The 24178-nt window shown below is 48.8% G+C and overlaps 10 protein-coding genes across 10 annotated transcripts; 5 read left to right on the forward strand and 5 right to left on the reverse strand.

Moving 5' to 3' along the window:
• Positions 1–250: 250 nt before the first annotated feature.
• Positions 251–2179, reverse strand: N7496_008183 (uncharacterized protein; the record flags this gene model as incomplete). Its single annotated transcript, XM_056701102.1, has 8 exons — positions 251–568; positions 633–717; positions 777–946; positions 1039–1545; positions 1602–1683; positions 1736–1811; positions 1885–2017; positions 2099–2179. The coding sequence occupies 8 exons, from the start codon at positions 2177–2179 to the stop codon at positions 251–253; spliced, it is 1452 nt and encodes a 483-aa protein (XP_056553165.1).
• Positions 2180–2735: 556 nt separating this feature from the next.
• Positions 2736–4709, forward strand: N7496_008184 (acyclic terpene utilization AtuA family protein; the record flags this gene model as incomplete). Its single annotated transcript, XM_056701103.1, has 3 exons — positions 2736–3363; positions 3439–4050; positions 4126–4709. The coding sequence occupies 3 exons, from the start codon at positions 2736–2738 to the stop codon at positions 4707–4709; spliced, it is 1824 nt and encodes a 607-aa protein (XP_056553166.1).
• A 134-nt stretch (positions 4710–4843) lies between these two features.
• Positions 4844–7030, reverse strand: N7496_008185 (uncharacterized protein; the record flags this gene model as incomplete). Its single annotated transcript, XM_056701104.1, has 2 exons — positions 4844–5942; positions 6000–7030. 2 exons carry the CDS (start codon positions 7028–7030, stop codon positions 4844–4846), a joined length of 2130 nt encoding a protein of 709 aa, XP_056553167.1.
• Positions 7031–7293: 263 nt separating this feature from the next.
• On the forward strand, positions 7294–9097 carry N7496_008186 (uncharacterized protein; the record flags this gene model as incomplete). The annotated part of the gene is given in 6 exon segments (XM_056701105.1): positions 7294–7561; positions 7621–7696; positions 7753–8077; positions 8136–8634; positions 8654–8806; positions 8862–9097. 6 exon segments carry the CDS (start codon positions 7294–7296, stop codon positions 9095–9097), a joined length of 1557 nt encoding a protein of 518 aa, XP_056553168.1.
• Positions 9098–9474: 377 nt separating this feature from the next.
• N7496_008187 (uncharacterized protein) lies at positions 9475–9933 on the forward strand (the record flags this gene model as incomplete). Its single annotated transcript, XM_056701106.1, has 2 exons — positions 9475–9482; positions 9540–9933. 2 exons carry the CDS (start codon positions 9475–9477, stop codon positions 9931–9933), a joined length of 402 nt encoding a protein of 133 aa, XP_056553169.1.
• Positions 9934–10401: 468 nt separating this feature from the next.
• Positions 10402–12139, forward strand: N7496_008188 (uncharacterized protein; the record flags this gene model as incomplete). The annotated part of the gene is made up of 3 exons (XM_056701107.1): positions 10402–10526; positions 10586–10785; positions 10956–12139. 3 exons carry the CDS (start codon positions 10402–10404, stop codon positions 12137–12139), a joined length of 1509 nt encoding a protein of 502 aa, XP_056553170.1.
• A 1399-nt stretch (positions 12140–13538) lies between these two features.
• N7496_008189 (Amino acid transporter transmembrane) lies at positions 13539–15284 on the forward strand (the record flags this gene model as incomplete). Its single annotated transcript, XM_056701108.1, has 7 exons — positions 13539–13705; positions 13775–14193; positions 14257–14397; positions 14469–14683; positions 14747–14944; positions 15000–15143; positions 15201–15284. 7 exons carry the CDS (start codon positions 13539–13541, stop codon positions 15282–15284), a joined length of 1368 nt encoding a protein of 455 aa, XP_056553171.1.
• Positions 15285–15543: 259 nt separating this feature from the next.
• N7496_008190 (NADAR family protein) lies at positions 15544–16627 on the reverse strand (the record flags this gene model as incomplete). Its single annotated transcript, XM_056701109.1, has 5 exons — positions 15544–15940; positions 16004–16130; positions 16273–16350; positions 16474–16521; positions 16576–16627. The coding sequence occupies 5 exons, from the start codon at positions 16625–16627 to the stop codon at positions 15544–15546; spliced, it is 702 nt and encodes a 233-aa protein (XP_056553172.1).
• A 2078-nt stretch (positions 16628–18705) lies between these two features.
• On the reverse strand, positions 18706–20655 carry N7496_008191 (uncharacterized protein; the record flags this gene model as incomplete). The annotated part of the gene is made up of 1 exon (XM_056701110.1): positions 18706–20655. One exon carries the CDS (start codon positions 20653–20655, stop codon positions 18706–18708), a length of 1950 nt encoding a protein of 649 aa, XP_056553173.1.
• Positions 20656–21190: 535 nt separating this feature from the next.
• N7496_008192 (uncharacterized protein) lies at positions 21191–22156 on the reverse strand (the record flags this gene model as incomplete). Its single annotated transcript, XM_056701111.1, has 3 exons — positions 21191–21610; positions 21660–21981; positions 22023–22156. The coding sequence occupies 3 exons, from the start codon at positions 22154–22156 to the stop codon at positions 21191–21193; spliced, it is 876 nt and encodes a 291-aa protein (XP_056553174.1).
• Between the last annotated feature and the right edge of the window lie 2022 nt (positions 22157–24178).

The following is a 24178-nucleotide window of genomic DNA, read 5'->3' on the forward strand; positions in this document are numbered from 1 at the left end:
GAGGCCCACAAAGGAAGAAAATAATATTGGTGCTGGAGATCTCCATGAGTGACCACAATTCACCGGTATTATCAAGCAAAAAGGCTGAGGGTTGGAGGAACTGTCTACGTCGAAGCGAAGGATATTAAAATGCCAAAAAGGCACACAGGTTGAGATAGATGAAGATGTGAGAGCCAATAATCGAGAAAAGACATGTCTTAGAAACTGGATATCAACATGGCCCCTTATAACACTGTGAAGTGTGGTATTCTTAATATGAATATGGCTTGACCGTTGCACCCCGTCGGTTCAACAGCCCATAATAGATCCTCAGCAAAACACACCCGACTGCGACGAAAAACAACAGCGCAGCATTCGTCCAATGGCCCGTTGGATATCCCTTTTCCTTCTCGTTGGCCTTATAGATCCAGACCCCGACAATCTGACCAGGTGCACCAAAAGATATGTTTAGTGCGATAGCAAGTCCAGCAGCGGCTGTCGAATGCAGGTTTGACGATAGCCAACCGAGCAGAGGCGGAATGCAGGCAAAGCTGCCGCTGGCTGCCACGATCAGACAGCCATAGCGTTGCTGTTTAGGAGTGTTAGAATCAGGTCGTCTACAGAGTCATCTAGAAGAGAGAAGAGGAACTCACAGCATAAGACTCGGCCGGTAAGAGAGCGGATGCGAGGAAGCCGATTGCGCCTACCAGTGCAAATAAGGTGGAATGCAAGCCGCGACTGAAAGCAATGTTAGGAGAGAGCAACCTCATTTAGTAGTACCTGGCGGTGAAACTCACGCATTGAAATGGTCGGCAGACCATGCCACAGCAATAGTCACCACATATGCGGTTGCATAAGGGGGAACCGTCATGAGCTGTGCGCGCAGATTCGAGAACCCAAGACCGGCCGTAATCGATGGGGTGAACAGAGACAGACTCGAGAAGGGCGTCGAGATACCGAAGTAAATCTGGAAAGTGGAAAGTCAGTATTCGTTGTCGCACGATCAAAGACGTTCATCCACTATTAATCAACATGGTCATCTCTAGGCTCATAACATACCACGTAGTGGGCATAAAGTCGCCAATCAACCAGGGTCTTCTTCGCCTCCTCCCACGTCAGCCCACTCGCCTCTCCATGCGAGCCTTCGAGGGCAAGTCGTTCCTTCGCAAGTTCCTTCTCCTCAGCCGAGAGCCAGTGCGCTGTCTCTGGATAGTCTGGCAAGAAGAACCAGACAAGGACTGCAGATGCACAAGAGGGCGCCCCTTCAATGATAAAGAGCCACCTCCACGCAGAGATACCATGGGCACCATTCATCTGTCCCACGCCATAAGCAATTGCACCACCAAAGGCGCCTGCTAGGGTGGCCGAGGCTAGGATCAAGGCTACCCGCAGCGATCGCTCTGACACACGGTACCAGAAGGTCAGGTAGTAAACCAGGCCGGGGAAAAGGCCTGCTTCTACAGTACCGAGTAGAAATCGGACTCCTGTGAGCTCGCCATAATTATGAACGGCACCGAGGCCCATGGTGATTGCACCCCAAGAGAACATCAAAAAGGCAATCCATCGCTATGACAAGCTGTTAACTGGGTGATAGGCGAAATAATAGCGGGGGGAACACGAACGCTTGGCCTTAGTTTCTTGAGTAGATAGTTTGAGGGAACCTCAAAGAGTGCGTATGCGATCAGAAAGACCATAAGAGCAATACTGCATCGGTGATTAATTTGTGATGGCCACCAGTTGTCGAATTGTAACGTACGTATACTGGTATGAAGTAACACCGGTCTCGGAGACCAAGTCGTTATGAGTATTTGCATTCAAAGTTTTGGCATTACCTTTGTGATGTTAGCGTTCAAGTTTTAAAGAGTCACTTTATGTTTCGTGGGCATGTGCCAAAGTCAGGCCTACCAATATTTGATCGATCAAGATAGCAGAGCAAATAAATAAACGCGGCCAACGGAACGACCCGAAGGTCCTGCTTCCAAATCAGTGCTTTCTCGCGCTCGGAATACTCCAAAGCAGCGCTGCTGTCAGATAGCATCTGTCGAGATTAGTCAGGTCAGTTATCTGCAACAAGGTACAAGGATTATTAGACTCGATGATTCTCGGGTTTGTAACATACATCTTGGTGCTGGCGAGCCTCGCCCTTCTCCGCGTTTTCTGCCATTTCAACCTGGTGCTTGAGGCTTGCGTCTGCCGTCATTTTGCGATTGAAATAGACGGACAGTGCGATGGAATTGAAAATCTGGGGAAATCAAGACTTCCCCACAGACGTCTTATATTTTGCGACCAGTGGTGACGGCCTGCGGTTCCGCCGTCCGACGATTGTGGAGTAACGATTCTGGGGACACAGGATTTGCTCTGTCCACCGGGTGGGAAAGCCTGCCATTGGAACCTAAAGTTCTCAACCCATTTGAGGCGGAGTTGTTCCGATTGTGTACAATCCAAGTTTTAGCCCCCTCGTGGCGGGCGTCGGGCCCGACGACCGACGACACGTACCTCCACGATTGCCGGGAGAACATCGGCTCTAGCTCTGATTGGCCACATCCGTAGCTTAATACAATATTCGGCTATGGGGATTGGGACCGACGGTCCTAAGCGCCGAAACACCAAAGCTGTTGGGTTGAAGACCAAGCGACCCTGTAAATAGTGTTAAATCGAATAGGTTTCCCTGGCGCGCGTGGTCAAAAATCCTAACTTGTTTTGACTATCATTCATACTCGAATTTTGGCGCTGAGCGGTGGTCTCCGGAAGTAAAGATGCTCACAAAACGACCTTTGAGAATCGGCAATGTATCGGGCGCAACGGGCGATAGCCCCAATGCCATGCGACGAATGGCGAAGGATGGCAACGTCGACGTGATTGTCGGTGACTGGCTATCCGAAATGAACATTGCGTGGAATGCCATTGCCAAGGCCCAAGATGCTTCACTCGGCTACGAGGCCGGCTTTCTCGTCCAGCTGACCGAGTCCATCGATCTCATAGTTGAACGCGACATTAAAGTGGTCACCAATGCTGGAGCATTGAATACCGCTGCTTTGGTGGCAGAGACACGGGCAATGTGTCTGGAGCGGGGACATCGTGATATTAAGATTGCGATGGTTTTAGGTGATGATATCTCGGATTTGATCAAAGATTCTAAGACTCGCCGCAGCTTGGTTCATTTGGACCATGTGGACTGGCAATTTGAGGACTGGCCTATGGAAGCCCACTGCGGCGTAGCGTACATCGGCGCGTGGGGAATTGTGGAAGCTCTCAACGCAGGAGCCGATATTGTGATTTGTGGCCGAGTGACCGATGCCTCTCCGGTGATTGGAGCTGCCGCTTGGTGGTATCAGTGGCATCGAGATGCTTGGAATAGTCTAGCAGGTGCTTTGGTTGCAGGCCGTAGGTGACCACGTGCTGTATAAATCACAGCATACATTCGTCTAATTCGGTTGAGATTTGCTGACCCCGTAACAGATTTGATTGAGTGCGGTCCATATGTCACTGGAGCAAATTTCTCAGGATTCAAAGCGCTGCTCCCCAAGCTCGTTGATCTCTCATTTCCCATCGCCGAAATAAACGAGGACGGGACATGCGTCATTACAAAATGCGAACAGTATGCTGGCGCAGTCACCAAGCACAACACGACAGCCCAGTTTTTATATGAGCTTCAAGGGGAGGACTACCTGAACCCAGATGTGGTGGCCAATCTCCGTGACGTTCAAATTCAGGATATTAGTCCAGACAGAATCCGCGTCTGTGGCATAACCGGAGTTCCTCCCCCAGCAACGACGAAAGCGATTATTGCAGCCCCGGGTGGATACCAGGCCGAGGCAACATTCTACATCAACGGGCTTGATGTTGCCGAGAAGGCAGAGATGATGCGCAATCAGCTTTCGCATATCTTCCGGGATCATCGGTTCAGCAAATTGTCCATCGAGCTATATGGCTCGCCTGCAGTGGATCCTAAGAGCCAGCAAGCTGGGACAGTATCGTTGCGCGTGTTTGCGCAGGCCAGGAAATTGGAAGACATCTCCGCATCGAAATTTAAAATTCCTATCTATGCACTGCGGATGCAAAGCTATCCCGGTAAGTATATATCACCCGAGATCAACCCCTCACGCAGGTTATAGCAATGTTGGCTCATGTAAGACCCCATTGTAGGGTACCACATGAATCTCGACTTCCGTACCATGGACCCGAAACCATTCATGGAAATCTTCCCGGCCACGATAGACTGTGGTCTTCTCAATCACCGTGTTCAGATTTTACCCGAAGGACCCGAGATCCGAGTTGACCCTTCGCCTTCAACAACAAAACCCATACTGCGCCCATCCTACGAAACCCTCCACCCGACACCACTGTCCACGTTTGGACCAACACAACAAGCCCCACTGGGAAGCATCGTTCACGCCCGATCCGGTGACAAAGCAAACAACAGCAACATTGGCTTCTTCGTGCGAAATGAAGATGAATACCCGTGGCTGCAATCTTTCCTGACAATTCCTCGGCTGAAAGAGCTGTTTGGCGAGGATTGGCTCGAGAAGACCGACGATGGGATCGAAAGACGTGTGGAACGATGCGAGTTTCCCAACATTTTGGCTGTGCATTTCAGGGTCCTGGACTTTTTGGACGGGGGTATTGCGAGTTCTAGTAGGATCGATGGACTTGGTAAGGGGGTTGGCGAGTACCTGCGCAGCCGTGTTGCCCCGATCCCCGTCAAGTTCTTGGAGAGGGGGCAGATTTAGAGTTGTGTTTTGTGCATTTTCGGTCTTTATGGGTGTATCTGAGCATATGTAGATTTATAGATTGAATAAAGGCTTGGTGGACCGCGGGTTGAAAATTAGTATTTTGCAATTGTGCCTCCCCAAGATCAATGTCACTACTCCCCCCATAATTGCACAGCATGCAGGGCCATGCCACCAATCTCGTGGAGCCAATCTTGAGAGAGCTGTCGAATGGGGCCGTCTCCGCCATAGGCATCATGGAAATGCTGAAGGTCCTCGAAGCAGTCTCGCAACGCTGTGTCAACACCCAGCGGGAAGCATGTAGCTGCTGATATTGGTGGGATGACGACACTGTCATCGGGAGATAATGGGGTATTGAGATCAGCTTGTGATGCTGTAATTATATTACGAGATGCATTGGCTTGATTCATTGACGCTGCTGGGGTCGATGTTGACTGGGTGAAGAAGGCGATGACATCGGCAAGCACTGCATCACTGAGCCGGTCGAATACCTGATGGCAATGGCGTGGCGTGGCCCATCGCTCGGATACAGCCACAAGCACTATTGAACATGAACGGCAAGTATTTACTACCTCAATAATAGTCGGATCAGTAGAGAGTGTGCTTCCTACAGCATTGGCGCTTGTATTTGCCTTGCGAGTTCGATAGTGTCGTCCCACCGCATAGATATAGGACAGCCCGGCCATAAAGACCGCGTGGAGTGTGATCCATGTATAGTTGATGCGCTGGGAAGTATGGAGTAGGGCGTAGCGTGATATTGCTTCACGGGAAGCGTCAAAGGTGGCTTGGAGTACGGCTGGTGAGCGCGCTGATATTGTGGACAATGTAGGTGAAGGTCGATATATCATCAAGAGTGTGTTATAGTATAACAATTCGTACCATTCCGGAGATAGGAAGCTGGATCGCCGAGTTTGCGCGTGGCTTTCAGGTTGCAAGTGTAGGTTTTGGCTTTCGTTTCTCCACTGCTCAAGCTCCTCGGTCAAAGTGATACGGGCTACCGCCGCGGAGTCTTCGTCGCGTGCAGTCGCGCGATTACTGTGTAGCGAAATCATCACTTTACCACTCAATATCCTGTATTGTGTGATATGATTGAATATTGCTGTCGGAGATGGTTGCTCTTCAGTATTCCCAGGTGTTGAGTCGCTCGACTCAAGGACATGTGGCTCGGGAAGAACGGTATCAACATCCTCAAGATGAATAGCCAAGGGCCGACCGAGTGTGATGCTTACTATCCTATATTATATCTTAATTTTTGCTTAGTAGACAGTGCTCAACATCGAGTCCACTTACCGATCCATATCGACGACACACCAGAAGCATCGTCGGCGTGTTTCACTCAGCGCCAGAAGATCTTCATTGCCCGAGTGGCTACTCGGATCGTAGTACGTCTCATTACGATGGAGGCCCTGTTCAAAACACATGCGAGCAGCAAATCCAACCATGTGCCACAGACTTGTTGACTTTTCTTGAATCGGGCTGGTCATGCGATATTGACACAGCAGGAGTACGGCTTGTAGAGCGTGAATGTCACTGCGCTGAAGGACTTCCCCAACTCGCATCATCGCCCGGGCTTGAAAGTTCTCACTTTCAGGCAATGATTGCCAGTCACATTTGTGTGCACTGGCCATTGCAATTGCGAGAACCATGTAGAATGGGAACGCGACGGTCGCATCGGCTTCTAACACTGAGACGTCGGCGTAGATGCGGTCCAGGTTGGCCAGCGCCGAGTGGCGATTGAGAAATGGGTAGCAGAGGTAATCATGCTTGAAGTATGCCTGGTGTAAACGGCGAGCGACTATCTCGGGCGGTAATGCCTCTCGCGGTATAGATAGCGATGAGGTTGTTTGATCAACTGGTCTGGTGGATGTGCGATTTGGGGCCTGTCCATGTGGACTGGAAGAATCCAACGAAGCAACTCCCTGAACGAGATGCGAAAACACCACACCGCTTGCGACGCCTGGGTAGTTGCGTTCTCCTCCTGCCTGTAGGGAGAGGAAAGATACCTCATCGGCGACCTCATTGCGGTCGAAGGGGAAATTTGGACTGAGGACTGGTGGCTGGGGAGCCTCACGGGATTCCTTGCCAATACTGCTGGAGCGGGACGCTTGATATGTCGCTAATTGAGAAGTGAGGGCGCGGTTTTTCGCTTCAGCCTGTCGCAGTCTCCGTTCAAGTCTGTCGACGGCCTCTCGTCGGACGGCCGGCTCCCGGGACCGATCGATATAGTCGCACAGCGTGCGAGCTTTCTGACACTGCCCACAAGTGGGGATCGCCTTGTCACACTTAGACTTGCGTCGATAACAGCGGTCACAAGCCTGCATGATACTAATTGGGGGCAACCTGCTCCTATCTCACTTCCTCTTGTTTTTTCTATGCCGCAGTGGAGTTGTTTCGTGGGGAAAATGCGGAGAACCCTGAAGCGTCGCTTATCGGGGCGCGGCGCCGGTAGCCGACTGGAGTATAGCGTTCGGCAAGACAACTGCCGGGCCAGTACCCCAGGTTTCAACGGGGCTACATAAATGACTCTGACGAGGAGCAAGTCGGAATCCGGGGTAAATACTGTCATTGCCTTGGCTCAGTTACTATGAAATCTATCGGATCTTTGGTGGCAGCAGCTGGCCTGCTCTGCGCCCATACTTGCTCGGCGGCTGGTTGTTTAGGGCATCTTGAACCAGTAATCCCTGGAACCAATATAACAACTACAGAAGATACAGTGCTCAGCTCTTCATCGCAAAATATCTCTTATTGTCGAGTCACCGGATCCGTGTCATATGGTCATCGTAACCACTCTGTCGAATTCGAACTATGGCTGCCGTCGCTCGACTCGTACAATGGACGGTTTATGGTCGTGGGTAAGGACCTTATTCCTTCCGAAGTTACATAGGGCTGTATCTGACTGTGAGAATCATAGGAAATGGCGGGTTTGCCGGTGTAATTGACACCGACCAGATGGCCTTGCAATTGGAGCAGGGATTTGCAGTCGCAGGGTATGTCTTTATACTGACCTCTGCCAAGGATGTTGCCTGATACATGATAAATCTAGTGGTGATTCAGGCCATCGATTAGCAGATAATGGAGCTGGAGGTCCAGGATCTTTTATTCCATTTCTTAACGATGTAGAAGAGACGAAGGCCTGGATTCACGAATCCATTGCAATCATCACCGAACCAACACGCAAAATCGCTACTGCATTTTACAAAAATCCTCCCCACCACAGCTATTATCACGGCTGCTCTACTGGAGGGGCACAAGGGTTTGCACTAGCTCAGTTTCATCCCCATCTCTTTGACGGCATCTATGCTGGGTCTCCGGGAAACTGGTACTCGCATTTAATGCTTTCCTTTTTATGGAATGGGCAACATTCAAAGGTAAGCCTACAGCATTTTCAGATCTTCTCTGTTCCTCTTTCACTACTAACCAGATCAGGGGGATGCTTTTATTGATCAAGCGACTCTCAATGCAACCACCAAAGCAATTCTCGATGCCTGTGATGAACTCGATGGAGTGAAGGATCGCCTCATTGAGAACCCTCTTCGGTGCAATTTTGATATCAACACCCTAGCCTGTTCAAGTGGAGACAGAGCCCCAAAGGCTAACCAAACTTGCCTAAGTCCCCAGAAGCTGGGAGCACTGAAGGCCATTTATGCTGGCCCGATGAATATGAGGACTAACACATCTATCTATCCAGGCTTCAGTCTGGGCTCAGAAAGAGAGTTGCTGGAACAGGAAACCTGGCTATATAAGGAGTATGCCGCGCCACTGCTACAGAATCTGGTATTCAACAATCTCTCTTATGACATTGATACCTTCAACTATGATCGAGATGTGGTCAAAGTCGATGCTGTGGCTAGCCCACTCATTGACGAGATCGGAGTTGATTTAAGCGCATTCCAACGCCATGGTGGCAAAATGGTGGTGACACAGGGTAAGTAAAAGTGCTACAGGTGTCAGAATCGAGATCAAGACGGCTTATTGGTATTTAGGCTGGACGGATGCTTTCAATGCGGCAACCTGGCCTATTCATCACCTTGAACAGCTACAGCAATCTAGTGCCGATGGGTCGGTTGCCAGCTTTTTCAACCTATACATGGTACCCGGTATGTTCAAAATGACTCGAACACTCTCCTGCAAGAACAAAGCTGACTAGATTAGGGGGTGGCCACTGCGGTGCCGCAAGCTCATATCCTTATGTGCCTGCCACATACCACGTCGACGAAGCACTCGTCGCTTGGGTAGAGAAAGGTGTTTTCCCAGACTCGGTTTTGTCTTCAGATCCGCCAGATGGCTCGTCAAGGACACGCAAGCTCTGCCCTTGGCCGAAGACGGCGAAGCTCCGAAACCAGGCAGATCCTGATGTAGCTGGGAACTATGACTGCGTGCATGACTGAGGTCGTTAGCAATGAGTATGATAGCCTTGAATTTATACTTCTTTGTCTCCCTAAAGTCAAGTATCTCTTGCGCGATAATGGAATCCTAGAGGAGACTTTTTGTAAAAAGTCAAATTCACGTATTGGAAGGAGCAAAATAATAAGCAACACATCCAGCTGAGGAGGCAAGGAGGTAGGGTCGCAGCGACCTAAATAGAAGCAAACGAGAGAAGCTCAGGCAGACGGCAATAGAGGCGGAAAATTCCAGTTACAAACACAGGATTATTCCATCATCTTTCTCACATCACTCCTCCACAATCTCTCCACTCCTCCATTTCTCTTACGCATCCTCACCACAACAACTCTGCAAAAGAAGTACTTGACCAAAGCTGGCCAAGATGCCAGAGTAAGAATATACAGCCATGAACCGCTTGATTCAGAAACTGATATTGACTCTTGATAGGCAACTCCCTTCCCGACCTGCAAATGGTCAAGACGTCAACCCGCCCAGCGATGTCGAAGCCCCCGATGCTTCCTACCAGCTCCGTGACACCAACCTCGCTGCCTACGAGGAGATGATCCAGCGTCTTCGAGAGCTCCGGGACCAATACGAGGTGTCGGAAAAGCTCCTCGGGATGCTTCGAAAGGCGCAGTTCCAGCGAGAGCAAACCCTGAAACAAATCGACAAGGGGATCACCACGATGGAGAGATTCTCAAAGGAGATTGAAAGGATGGTCAAGGAGGAGATCGAGCGTCGCTCGAACGCGCATGAAGGACTCCGAGAATGGATTGAGGCGATCGACAGAATCCAGGGAAAGAAGGATTCCGACGAGTCCTCGGCAGAGGCTGAGGAGTAGTCACCGAGCGAGCCATTTCAAGCCATCTAGATGTGCATCATACGTTTGGGCTTCGCCCCGGTTGAGCTTTCAATTATTCCTGATTTCTCAAAGTCAATGTCTGCCCTGGCAATTTAGACTTCATAGGAAGCCTTATCTGTGAAATTGAATGCCTCTTTATCACTGCACCTAGAGAGTAAACATCACGGAACTCCTCGTCTTGTTATTGCCGGTCGAGAAAGCTATACCACTTGAACAAATGATTTTAAATGGAGAATGCTATTCCAGGCTGATAACAGTAGTAACACCATGAAACCTCCGGATGGACTTGACATAGCGAGACTAGTTACCGTCTACGGCGGCCGACCTCGGAAAGTCCTTCCTCGCCCCACCCTTATCCCCTCAACCCCTCCTCTCCATATATCTTCAAGCTATCTGGCATCGCAATCATGGGCCAACATCCCAATCTCATTTCCTCCAGCTGCCAAGATGAGCCTCTCTGTGGAAATCGTGACCCCTAATGGGCACAAGTACACTCAACCCACCGGGTTGTTCATCAATAACGAATTCGTTCCTGCTTCCTCCGGCCAAACAATCACATCCATCGACCCCGCGTATGTCGCAAAAGTGCCCTCCCATGCATATTCAATTTCTAATGATCGGGATTTCCCAGAACCGACAAGCCAATTGCCACCGTTCATGCTGCTGACTCGAGCGATGTCGACCGCGCCGTTAATGCTGCCAAGGCCGCTCTTGCGCATGACTCGTGGAAACTTCTGCCTGCAACCGAGCGGGGGACGTTGATGCTGAAGCTCGCTGAGCTCATGGAGTCAAACAAGGAACTTCTAGCCACTATTGATGCATGGGACAACGGTACGCACAATTCTTAGCGTCGCAGGGAACCTGGACCTGCACCTTTACCCCCTGCACGGCGCGCATCGGCGCATGCCCCTGCCGCTCTTTTCTTTCATGCACTCCTGCGCTTTCCTACGCATGATGCATGCAACTACACACCCAAAAAATAATTGCTAATTTATTTACAGGCAAAGCTTACCATGTAGCTCTCGAGGAGGACCTCCCGGAGTCTATCGGCACCATTCGATACTACAGTGGCTGGGCCGACAAGACCTTCGGTCAGACGATCAGCACCACGCCTCAAAAATTCGCCTACACCTTGCGCCAGCCTATAGGTGTGGTGGCGCAGATCATTCCGTGGAACTACCCTCTGTCGATGGCCTGTTGGAAGTTGGGGCCTGCCCTCGCATGTGGAAACACCGTGGTTCTCAAGCCCGCAGAGCAGACCCCACTCAGCGCTCTGGTTCTCGGAACCCTCATCAAGCAAGCTGGCTTCCCGCCAGGTGTGATCAACATCGTCAATGGGTACGGTCGTGATGCCGGTGCTGCACTATCATCTCACCCCCTCGTCGATAAGGTGGCGTTCACAGGATCCACCGGTACCGCGCGCGAGATTATGAAGATGGCTGCCGGTAGCTTGAAAAACATCACATTGGAAACGGGCGGCAAGTCCCCACTCCTGGTCTTCCCCGACGCAGATATGGATCAGGCTGTGAAGTGGTCGCACTTCGGAATCATGTCGAACCAGGGTCAGATCTGTACAGCGACATCACGGATATTCGTCCACCGCGAGATCCTACCTACTTTCTTGGCACAGTTCAAGGCCGCCGTCGAGAGCGTCAAGATCGGTGACCAGTGGGATTCAGAGACCTTCCAGGGCCCCCAGGTTACTCGTGCCCAGTACGAGCGTATTTTGTCGTATATGGAGATTGCCAAGAGCGAAGGCGCTACTATCCTGACCGGTGGTGCTGCCCATGTCCCTGCCAACCCCGAGCACAAGAATGGGTACTTTGTGCAGCCCACGGTCATCACGGACGCGACCGACTCGATGCGCATCACCCAAGAGGAGGTCTTTGGCCCCGTCGTGGTCATCTTGCCATTTGATACCGAGGAGGAAGCCATTCGCCGGGCCAACAACACCACCTACGGTCTCGGAGCCGCTGTATTCACGACGGACTTGGAGCGTGCGCACCGCGTGGCTGCCGAGATCGAATCTGGAATGGTCTGGATCAACAGCAGCCAGGACTGTGATCCCCGTGTGCCATTCGGTGGTGTCAAGCAGAGTGGTATCGGTCGCGAGTTGGGTGAGGCTGGTTTGGAGGCGTATAGCCAGATCAAGGCTGTGCATGTCAACATGGGCAATAAACTGTAGGAACCGGTGTCGGCTTTCCTTGGATGATAGATTTTACGATAGATACTTGATGAAATGCGAATGATTGCCTTCAATATACTTCATGGGTAAGGCTGCTGCCACCCCCTAGATTTCGCACACGCCCGTTAGGGCTTTTGATTTCTGCCTGGAATAGTATTCTATCTGCTATCCATCACCATATAACTTGCACGCTACTATATCGTAGAGCTTTATGGTAAGTTCGGAATCTTGACCAAACATCAAAATCATCTTATTAGACATAGTTTGAACGCTGATTACCTACTTATATCGAGAGATATTATATGGGCTATCCGGAAAGATACTTGTACTAATGACGGGCTTAGCAAGATTTAGCCCTAGGGGGCAGCAGTCTCGTCCTACTTAATAGCTGTTTCTTGCGCCACGGGGCATATTTAGGCTATGTAAATACTCGATTCTTAATTTGTCAACTCGTCGTCCTTCTAATGGCAGTCAATTATCAACTAGACTCTATCTTTTTTCAGGATATACAGGATTTGCCCATGTTAGTTTCATTGAATGCCATCTGATACCAATAATTTCCTTACGTTTATTGCTATGATCGATTGATTGTGTGGAGAATACTGCGGGATGGCCTGCCTCTACCGTAAGTAGCCACAGGACGCCTATATCCCTCTCCATATACTCTAAGGGGCCATACTTGTGGATAATTCAATCTTAATATGACACATAATAATGATAAATCGCAATATTCGATCTTCCAGTCTTCCGCTTCTACGAAATTCCCCGGCTCTCTGTTCCCACTACAACTGTTTCAGGAAAGTGATTCCGGGATAGGCATCTCACTCCGAACCTCCTGGCCAACCAGGCAAGTACCCCAGATTTCGCAATGTGGCACGAAGGAAAGGAAATTGAACAAATCTGGGGAAAAGACCGGGGTAGAAAAAGAACTAATAAAGAAGTGAACACTTCATGATCGATTCGATAGCAAAGAAACACTAGCTCAGAGCGCTACTGATGCAACACAAGTGTATATATAGCGGAAGATAGATGAAGATAAGGATAACCTTTCGGCGCACTTTGCTTATCGCTCTCCGGCTCAACAGGCATGCCTTTCCTATGCAGGCCTCAGCTATCAATATGTCTTGCCCCCCATCAATGCCATCCACCCATTCCCACTGGGCAGCAACTGTTATTTTGATCCACCTATATCTAGCTGGGGCAAAACTGGAAATGGAAGGCGATGGTAAGCACCCCGCAAGTAGAATGGATCTGTCTGGGGACGGGTCTATCGGAGGTACCCAGCAGCTTTTTATTTTGCTTAGTCCTAATGTCACTTCCTTCTTTTGCAAGCACCCATTAGCCATCCTAGCATTGCATTCCTCTTTCTATATCTTTGGCGAGTATGCGAACGACCATCATGAGATCACAAATCGTTGATATTACGCCGACACATGACGAGCCTGCTCAGGGGTGTCCTGACGAAGGACTCGGGGAGGTGGAAAAGCCTGATCTCACGCGGCCTCGACAAGATGCCTTTGGTGACGAGGAACATGCAGAGGTTAAGTACAAGGTGTTAACATGGTGGTACGTTTTCTTTTTCCTGTTTTCCCTTGTAAAATTATTCTCTTGACTGAACAATGATCATTTCTCTAGGCAAGGAGGTCTTCTCATGGTTGCCGAGACCATCTCACTGGGTATCCTCTCGCTTCCAGCAGCCATTGCCAGTTTAGGTCTCGTCCCAGGTCTCATTATCCTCGTCGGCCTGGGGCTTCTGGCTTGTTATACCGGCTATGTTATTGGACAATTTAAATGGAGATACCCTCATATTTCAAGCATGGCAGATGCCGGCGAGATCCTGATGGGCCGGTTTGGTCGTGAGTTGTTTGGAACGGCCCAGCTGCTGTTCCTGGTCTTCATCATGGCGAGTCATATCTTGACATTTACTGTTGCGCTCAACACAATCACGGGGCATGCAACGTGTTCGATTGTTTTTGGTGTCGTGGGCATGATCATCTCGATCTTCTTGTCGCTACCACGAAAACTTGCACAGGTGTCATGGCTTTCGCTTATTTGTGAGTATTGCATGTTTCCAATCTCAAAAAGGCATATTGCTGACAATTTCCACTACACATCAGCATTTATCAGCATTTTCAGCGCCGTTATGATTGCCATGGTTGCCCTCGGAATTCAAAATACTGGATCTGTTCTCGAACCGACCGTTGAGACCAACCTAGTAACAGGGTTTACGGCTGCTGCAAACATTGCTTTCTCATACGGTCTGTAGTCCTATCTTCCCGACAGGAATATTAGAATCTCGGAGTGGACTATAATTTCTAACAGTTCACAGTCAGCCACAACACATTTTTCACCTTCATGGCGGAACTCAAGGATCCGAGAGACTTCCCAAAGGCTCTTGCCCTGCTTCAAACTATCGATATGACTCTTTATATCATTGCTGGTGTTGTTATTTATCGGTATGCGGGCGCCGATGTCACATCTCCAGCATTGGGTTCTGCTGGCCCGCTGATATCCCGGATTGCTTATGGTGTCGCTCTTCCCACTGTAAAGCCCTCCTTGACGCATTACTTAACATCATGACCACTCTGCTCACATTGGGATTTATAGATTGTTATCGCCGGTGTTATCAACAGCCATGTCGCCGCCAAGTCCATATACATTCGCATCTTCGCAGGAACCGACCGTATGCACAAGCGCGACCTAGTTGCGATCGGCTCTTGGGTTGGACTAACTGTCTGCTTATGGATCGTTGCGTGGATTATTGCCGAGGCAATCCCTGTGTTCAGCAGCCTTCTTACTCTTATTGTATGCTGCCTCTATTTATTTTCTCGTGTCTCATTTTGATACTGACGTGTGGTAGACTGCTCTATTTGGTAGTTGGTTTACTTTCGGGTTCACCGGCATATTCTGGCTTCACATGAATAAGGGACTGTGGTTTTCGTCGCCGAAGAAAATCGCCTTGACACTACTTAACACTTTTGCTATTTGCGTCGGTATTGTCCTGGTAAGTTCAACTCATGGCTTTATTATCCAAATTTCCTTTATCTGATTGATTCTTTAGTGTGGCCTTGGCCTCTATACCTCTGGAAAATCTATTCATGACAATCCAGGCAGCTCGAGCTTCTCGTGTGCCAACAACGCATAGATTGAAGGATTGAGCTACACGTTTTACCGGCCTCGGTACTGATGATAGAAACTGCTATAGCGCAAAGCGTTCTCGACATTTATAACGACTGCGTTGTACCGCTACCATAGACACCATAGACATTTGAGATTTTCAATCTTGTCTCCAATTTCAAAATAGACATGTAGAATAGAAAATATGGTGTCGTCCCCACCTCAATCATGATACATTATCACAGCATTGTCAAATAGCATTGGTAACTCTCCATCCCTTGCTACTATCATTTCTCGCCTGCCTCCTCTTTCAACAACCTCGATCTAGCTTCCATGAGCGCTTTTCCCAGTAAATTCAACCCCCACCTACTTCGATTATCACTCGCATTTTTCGCTCCAAATCCAACTCCCCATATACGATCCCGCGGACTAGCCTCCACCAATTCTTGGTTACCGGTCGCGAGTAGATTCTGTTTAAGGCCCTTGTTCTGCGAGAATTTGAGATAGCTCCCTTCGGCAACAATCTCAAATCGATGCTGCTCCCACACTTCTTGGGCAAAATTGGGAATTTTTCGCCCAAGGTCACGGAGGACCCTTGGGTGTAGTTTCCAGCCCTTTTGGATTTCTTGGGCGATTGGGTGATTCGGTCCAGCGAAGAGGAGCGCTTTACGATGCATCATATATCTAGGAGATCAGATGATATAAACAGGCATGTTCAGGATAATCCAGGAGAGCGGGGATATTTACTGTTCTGCATTTGCGTAAGTGTATCTCTCACCGTCGTGCTCCCATTCGAATGACGATGGCCACCACTGCCCCAAAAAGCCAACGTCACCTTCTGGTTTCCAGAAGTAGACTGGGTTATTGGTGTCCACTGTGAGGTCGGCCATATCTATGTCTTGAGGCCTTGGAATGATAAATTCAGAGTGTTGGCTGGACTCGAGAGGGTAGCGGGGCGATGGCGACCGGGGGGTTCGCAGGCTTAACGCCCGTATTTATCCTTCGGGTCAACGCACTCCTCGCACCGTTGAACTGCCCCACAAGGGCGTTCCGACGGGCAACCTGCGCAGGCGTGGCGAAGGGCGCTTGGATGACTGCATTCGCTTTATCATCAAGACGAGGATCCACCTACAATGACCTGCTAGCCTCGAGGATCCCTCGCGAGATTCTGGTATAAAACTATGACTCAAAGGATCGACGGGCTTTCGAGATACTACCATTAGGCACGGTTTCCGATGTTGCGAACAGTACGCGCACTTGCGCGGCTGCAACGCATGTGTGAGTAGCAATCGCTCGGACTCTATTCACAGATCGCATACACCACCCAACTGCCGGGTTCGAAGGGATCTTGATTGGGTTCCAATTTGGCATTTTGACAAGAATAAGGAAGAAAGTGGCTTCTTCGTAAATCCTGGAGGGCTAGATAGTCATTATCGAAGAATTGCTCGCATTACTACCGACTGCCAACAAAGAAACTGCCAAAGCCCGCGTAGTCACAAAGAACCGCTCATCCTAGCAATTCGCAACTAATTCGAGAGCGAGAGATTTCCATCCCACAAAGAAATTAGTTTTTCATATAAAATGTAAAACAATCTGAAAGACAATAGCTTTACTTGAGCCTATGAGGACGCCGGCTTCGAAGGATGGAGGAAATATTACGACCCTCTCGCGCATGTATTAGAACCTCAGCAATCAGTTTACGCATACAAATCAAGCCATTGGTTTCCTTCACTCTAATTCATCTCCAATCTCATCAGGCCTATAGACTAGGTCCTGACATAGCTACTGTGATGTAACTATGCGTCTGAACAATAGTTGGCGAGATCTTCTACGGTAGACGATGTTATATTCGAGTGCATCTGGATTGACTTGTGAGTCATGCGTACGAATGAAAATGACTAGAAGCTTTTCTGAACATATCTAAGCCACATAGCACCTCCGCATATCTCTGTGGGGCTAAGGTTATCCCGATTTCGACCCCGACATAGGCCCATTTCCAAAACTCGAATTCTGCCTTGTCTACATTCTCTTCTCGTAGTAGTAGTCGAGCAAAAGCTCCGGGATACAAAAATGACTCATAGATCGACGGTTGCAAGGTACGAACTAGTTCTGGGTTAGAGTTCGATAGGATATACAAGTGCCAAGAAACCGTCGGTTTCAGCCAGATCGACATGAACTAATCACACTGTATCTAAACTTAGCTAAGAGGGTTGGTTCGGGGGTCGCACAACGGAGGGTAAGAATCACCCGCACTCACCCTTTCTCACCCCGGTCGCGCGACGCAAAAGCGGCGCTCACCCTAAACTCACCCGGGTAGCAGCCACCCGACTATTGACTGTACATAAGCCACGCGCCGGCCAGTTAGTAGTATGGTGGGTGACCACATGCGAATCCTGGCTGTTGTATGTCTGCGTCCGCCCGTTTTTTTGTCATTCGTTGGGACATCTGCTCTTGCCGCTTTACTCTTCAGCCCCTTTAGGCCCCTTCGCCTGAACGCCCTGAGGCTCTCTATTCTTCACCCGATCGCCCTGAAGGCCCCTGAAGCGCTGACGTGGCCTGGAACTGAACGGAGCTGATCACGGAAAATAGATTCACCGTGGCCATTACAACTGTCTGATCTGGTCTTGGATATCTCTTCTCTAAGGACGCAGTGAAGATTCTGACCCAAGAAGGAGGTGCAGAAACGATTTTTTCGCTCCAATGGAAATGGAATTAACCACAACTGAAGAGCTCTCCCGTGGCCGAATGTATGGGGTACTTCACTAATTAAAATTGAGTTGAACTGGCGACCTTTTTTGTTCTCCCCGGATGAACCGCTATATCTCCCGACACAAGATAAAAATCTTTTATTGTGGCCCAAGCTAACTTAGTCCTGCAATTATTGATTATAGATCCGCGAACGGGAAGTAGCAAGTATGTCAATGAAGACTTATCGACTAAGCAACGATACGGCCCACCTTAAGCTAGGCGCGTAGCCACCCGCCTATTCACCGACCTAATGAGCGTTGGATTTTACAATACGACTATGGGACCACGTGTAGAGTTATTTTACACAAAACTACCATACGCACGCTCTATGTGCCCTCCTTCCTACTTCTCGTCACAATCAACAACTTCTAACACAGCGCACTTTTGAGTCTTCCCAGTGTAACCCCTATTAGTTCAGGCGACATGGCTCTAAGACTCTCTCCTGCAAAACTAGTTCTTATACGTGATATGATAGAGAGCCAGTCCTTCACCACATCTCAAATGGCCGAACTGGCCGAATCTAACGAGCTGACTATCATCAATATCCGCAGAACCTTGCGACAAATTTGGGAGCCTTAGGCTTTGGATGCGAAGCTAACCATGGTTTCCAGAAATTGAATGTAGAACTGATGAATTCTGGCTAAAGTGCCCGCTTTAAGACTCAAACATATCGAATGTCTCTTTGCAATTATCTTCTAAAATCACAGTTCTACTACTTCGGAGATCGGAAAGCTGTACCAATCAGACTGCCATTCTTCTGAAATCTTCTCTGGCCAAACGCGACGCCAGATAGCTTCAAGCCAGCCTTTCAATGCTTTCGGCGGCAGTAACAGCTGACTCCGAATTTGTTCTGTCTCTTCTATATGTATCTCATGGCGCCGATCATCACGAATACTCTGAGTGATCCGCCACGGGCGACACAAATGAAAGAGCACGGATATGAAATGTGCTGGGCAGTCCACCATTCCAAAATCCCCGGCATCGGTAATTTTGACAGTCAATTCCTCCAACGGTAAGGACAGTTGAGGTTTGCCGGAGGAAATAGTGTCAAATACAGACCGAGCAAGTATCTTGTCAAATGCACAATTGATCAGTTGCTCGCGCATAGCACCGTTGCAAGCTTCTGAGGAATCTGGTCCAGGTTCGAGCAATTCGATCGGAATCTTTCGATCAAATTCGTCCTCGAATATAGGATTAAACAACTTGCCGTCGTCCTCTTCATTATCCATGGGCGAGTATGATTTGGCAATATTAAGGCCAAGTGAGATAGACTGAAGCTTCGGTAAAGATCCAAGGGCCTTATATAAGCTTGCTTCTGTTGAGTCTCCTTGTGAACGACGAAGGCTCAGTGTGAAATCACGAAGAGATATGCAATGATGACCGAGTACCTCCAGATCGTCCTTGGTCAGGTCCTCGCCAGGGTAATTGAGCAACTTTAACTCCGATAAGTGTAGTCCATGGTGAGTAGCAAGCGCGTCTATCGAAATCTCGGGATACCAGCCATCCAAGGTCAGAGACATAAGCGGAGGAAGGTTCCTCAATAATTCATTAGCTGCTTCCGCATGATCGTCAGAATTGTCTCGTTCCTTTCGAAGATTACTAAGGACGAGCTTTTTCAAGCAGGGAAGCTGAAATTTCATCGCTAGATGTCTCAACAGATCCGATGTGAGATATGCATCAAACTCAAGGGCTTGTAGTTTTGTGAAATCCGTTTGCGTACCCCAGTAATCCAGTCTGTCCGCGGTGATACGCCAGAAGTGTTCAAATCGCAAACGTCGCAAGTTTCCGCGTATTTTCTTGTACCTATTTCCTATCTCCTGGCTAAACCCTTTCCACGGCGGTGGAGTATATTGCATCAGACTAGCCCCAGGAGCAGGGTAGACTAGCGTGATCTCTTTCAAGTTCTGTGCTAGACCAGAGACCATACGAGCCACGGCGTCTTCATGGTAGCAGCTAGAAGCAATTTTCTCATAGGGATTATGGTCGCCGTCATGAATTATTCTGAGGCTAAAAAGACAAGGCGACGAAGCTAGGGAGAACTCATATGAGTCCGTGGAGGCAGTCGCCAGACTGCGCAGAAAGAACCGATCGATATGGAGGCGAAAGGATGGTCTCATTCCATGGATTTGATTCAGCAAATATTTTGGAAACTGTATCGGGAGCAAGAAGAGTAAATCCGAGAGGGAGGGCAATTGCGGAATCAGATGTGCTAGAGGCAGCCAAACATCGCTAGATTCTAAAGCAGCTTGCGTGTCGCTGTCCAATCTCTTTTGAGGTGAGAGGCCGTACGGTCGTAGATAGCCATGTAAAGTTCTAGGATTTCGACTGAGAAAGATAGACCGAGGACCCGTGTCCCTCGCATCTGATGAACTGGAATCCGCTCCTGGCTGAGTTCCGCCGATCACGAGACATTGGACATACTGTAGCCTGCTAAGAGCCTGGGGATTCTGCGCCCATTCGTAAAATCTTTGAAGCGATGCCTGATCTAGATCTAGCCCAACTTGAACGGTATGGTAAATGAACGGGGATGCCAGGGTATGGCAGGTCCGATTCGCACAGGCGAAAGCGCGGAGACTGGATTCATGCGTGGACAAGTGTGCTAGAACCGTCTGCTGGATTTCCGGTGGTAGAGACTCAATTGATGGAGCCATAGCGAGGCTGATGGGAAGTCGGAGGCTGAAAGTGGACCAAAATCTGGAGATGGACAAATATTGTACGGGGTTGGAGGGGTTGGTGGGTGTTTAAATAGACGGTGGATGGAACAGGGAAGATTATGTGGGACCGACGATCACTTTAGTCCGCTTTCGACCCCATCTACGACGGCCCCGTTCCTCCTCTGGTTTCTATGAACCTGATTTCTCACAAAACAGAGTACAATTTCTCCATGCCTAACCTAAAACTTCACTAGCACTGCATCACTTCCAAGCCACAATACTTCGCCCCTAGTAAATTTATCCTTGCCACTTTTGAATTTGTGACTTCAGGGGAAGAATGGGGCGGTAATATTTCTGATCGTAACCTCCGAACTTTCCCTCGTTTGAAGTTTGGTATACGAGAGGATTCGCTAAATCCGGGTTATTCGAGTAAATTGAATGCTGATAAAACAGCCTCCAGCTTCCAGCTCCATCATACCTTTGTAAACGATTAATTAGAGACATTAAATCGAGATATATGAAAAGGGAGAACTTACTGGAACGCGCACATGCCGTACGCCTGTTTGTTTACATATTTGATATCGGGGCCACCCTGCTCGCCATTTGCACGGCTAAAGTAGTTCAACCGCTCATACAGAAACGTGTTGATAGTGGGCTCGTTCAACTTCTCTCGAAGGAAGTCGTTGACCTTTTCCATTTTCGCCTTGTACTTTGGAGTTTGTCCCATAGGTTTCCCGGATGCCGACATTCCCACGGGAGACATCCAAAAGACGTGGAAATCATCATCACACTTGTTGAAATTGTCCCAATTCAGGTGATCCACGTAGTCCATGGTTTCCTTTGGTGCGTTCCCCTCTAGAACCCCGAGAACGTATTGATTGAATTTAGATATGTCGTCTGCGGTATCGAATCCATCTTTGTCGTTAAATGCTGCAACTTCCCAAAAGTGCGCCTAGTTATCGGTCAGATATTGAATTTAGGTATACAGTATTATGTATTACCATCCAAACCGCTCTTTTGCTAACAATAGTAAGCATGGTACACCCATAAAGACCACCGGTGCCCCATTGGAATTGTTCGTCGAGTTTGTTCCCGTGTTCGTCGACAAAGGTTGCGGCGTGTGCGACCGTCTTCTCTATCTCATCGCCCGCGAAGAATACTTCGTTCTCAACCTTAGAGAATTGCGGATCCTGAGGTAAAGAAAAGCTAGTAACGGTGACCTCGGGAATCTGGTTTGGTAGATAATAATCTACTTGTGATGGCCAGGTCTCTCGACGTCGTTTAAAGATATAGTCAAACACTCGCTTTTGAAGATCCCGCTTGCTAACGCCTGTTGTTGAATTGTCACCGTCTATAAGAGGTACCCAGAATCGCTTGCGTGTCGAAACTTTTGACGCGCCGTTCCCAGTGCAAGAAGGGCCACAGTTCTGTCGGGTACAAGGGTATTCTTCGTATTTAGAGTCATCACGGGGATAAACATCCAGCGCCGAAGCATCATTCCAGCGTTCGACGCTGTATTTGTTGGTTAAATGGCTGCTTCGTCACAAACTACGGGTAACGATAGAGATAAAGGGTTTACCTAGGGAGATAGAATGCGGCAATCTACGTGCTGAGCACGCACAGGAGGAGCAAATGCTTCAGTTAGATGAGAGAAAACATAACGATATACGAAATTTTATCATGAAAATACTACAGTAATTACTATATGGGTCAACAGGGACATTATATAGCATTCTTTTATTCTTTCGCGGCCCCCCCCCCCCCCCCCCCCCCCCCCACCACCTACTTCTGCCCCCAAAGCCTCCAGCAGGCTTAGCCCCCAATCCCCCTTATCACTCTGCTAAATTTGAGAAAGAAGAAGGAAGAAAGAAAGAAAGAAAGAAAGAAAGAAAGAAAGAAAGAAAGAAAGAAAGAAAGAAAGAAAGAAAGAAAGAAAGAAAGAAAGAAAGAAAGAAAGAAAGAAAGAAAGAAAGAAAGAAAAACAAGCCTACGCCATATCAGGAACAAAGAGACGCCGAACGATTACATTCTCGATTTCTAACTTCGACAAATTCCAAAGTGAGGGAAAGAATTCGGCGGTTCCTTCTACAAGACTTGATTATTATTTAAATTTACACGGATTGTATGAGGGGCGGAAAACTGACTACATGAAAGTCAAATCAAGCACCAGCCCCAAAGTACTGGGTTATGACTACGATGCAGAAATCGATAAAAGGGTTGTTGTAGTCTTATAACCCATTGTATGACCGCGTAACTTGATACTTCACGCTTTCTATAACTACCCTTGGCGGGAGATGTCTTCAAGTCCACAGTATCAGGTAGCAAGGATTCAACTGTGACGCTTCGACACAACAAGCAAATCTTCTTGAATCCTTTCATGGTCTTAGCCCCCACAGAGATAGCTGGTGAGCCTTGCCTCTGTGCTTCTAAGAGTAGAAGCATTGGCCAAGAAAAGCTTGGTTTAGGTAACGCTCCAAGGGGCTGTTCACGATGATGGGGCGGGGCCGTAACGAGGGTCATTATACACCTCGACCCGCGAGGGTGGGTAGGTATCAGGAAGCCGCCCGTTTCAAGTGGAAAGCAGCGGTCTAAAAGTTCCACCCCACGTTCAACTGCGGCGGTCAAATGATGGGACCGCGCGAGAAGGGAGGATTCTTCCCACCCTGTTCCAGCCCCAACGATGTGTACTCCTCTGCGCTTGTCTTCCCCTAGTCTCTATTTCTCTATTCCTCTTTGTTTGTCATGCAGGTTTAATCACATGCTTCTGTCTATTTAATCCTTCACCTCTTGATAGATCTAGCTTCATCAACAATCTAACGGTCCTTTGATCCTCCCTCGAAATCTTTCCCTGTGCCAAAATATGCAAGTGCGCCTTTTGCCGGCCTGGGCGGTCTTCGGGTGGAGAATATTCAGGTGGGTGAACTGCCGCCTGGGGCCGCCTAAAGCACGCCTGAATAAAGCGGCAAGTCGCCCAGCACCGAATGATGGGCGCTAGGTGAGGTCGGCCATACTTTTGGCTGTTGTATGTTTCTTTTTGTTTTATTGTTCAGTATGTTTGTTGTTAAGCATCTCGGACAGCGTCTTGAAGACGTCGTTAACTGACTTTTCAGAAATACAAGCACTTTCTGGTCCAGGATGTCAACGCATGCCATCTCGAGTATCAGATCTTTCAAGAGTCTCATTCCACTTCCCCATATGACAATGCCACTTGATGTCGGTGGATATATGGCGGAGAAGATTGGGCTTTAGATAAACATCTTCATTTGTCTAAATTTCTCTTTTCTTATTTACTTTGCGAGTATTGTCGCTAGCCAGATCAACGGCGAGGCTGGCTTAAATGTCGCCTTGGGCCAAAGTTATGTGCTTGTTGTCTAGAGCCTAGGAATTGGAGGATTGTGAGGACTAGATGTGATTGATACGGGCATGAGATGGATATGTAATGTATGTAAAGGACGAAGGGCCTCCTAGCTCTTAATAGTGGCTATCCAGAAAATCGGGCCCTCGGTTAATAATGCTGGGG

Source organism: Penicillium cataractarum, assembly GCF_028827025.1.
Source record: "Penicillium cataractarum strain IBT 29864 chromosome Unknown utg000007l, whole genome shotgun sequence".
NCBI lineage: Eukaryota > Fungi > Ascomycota > Eurotiomycetes > Eurotiales > Aspergillaceae > Penicillium > Penicillium cataractarum.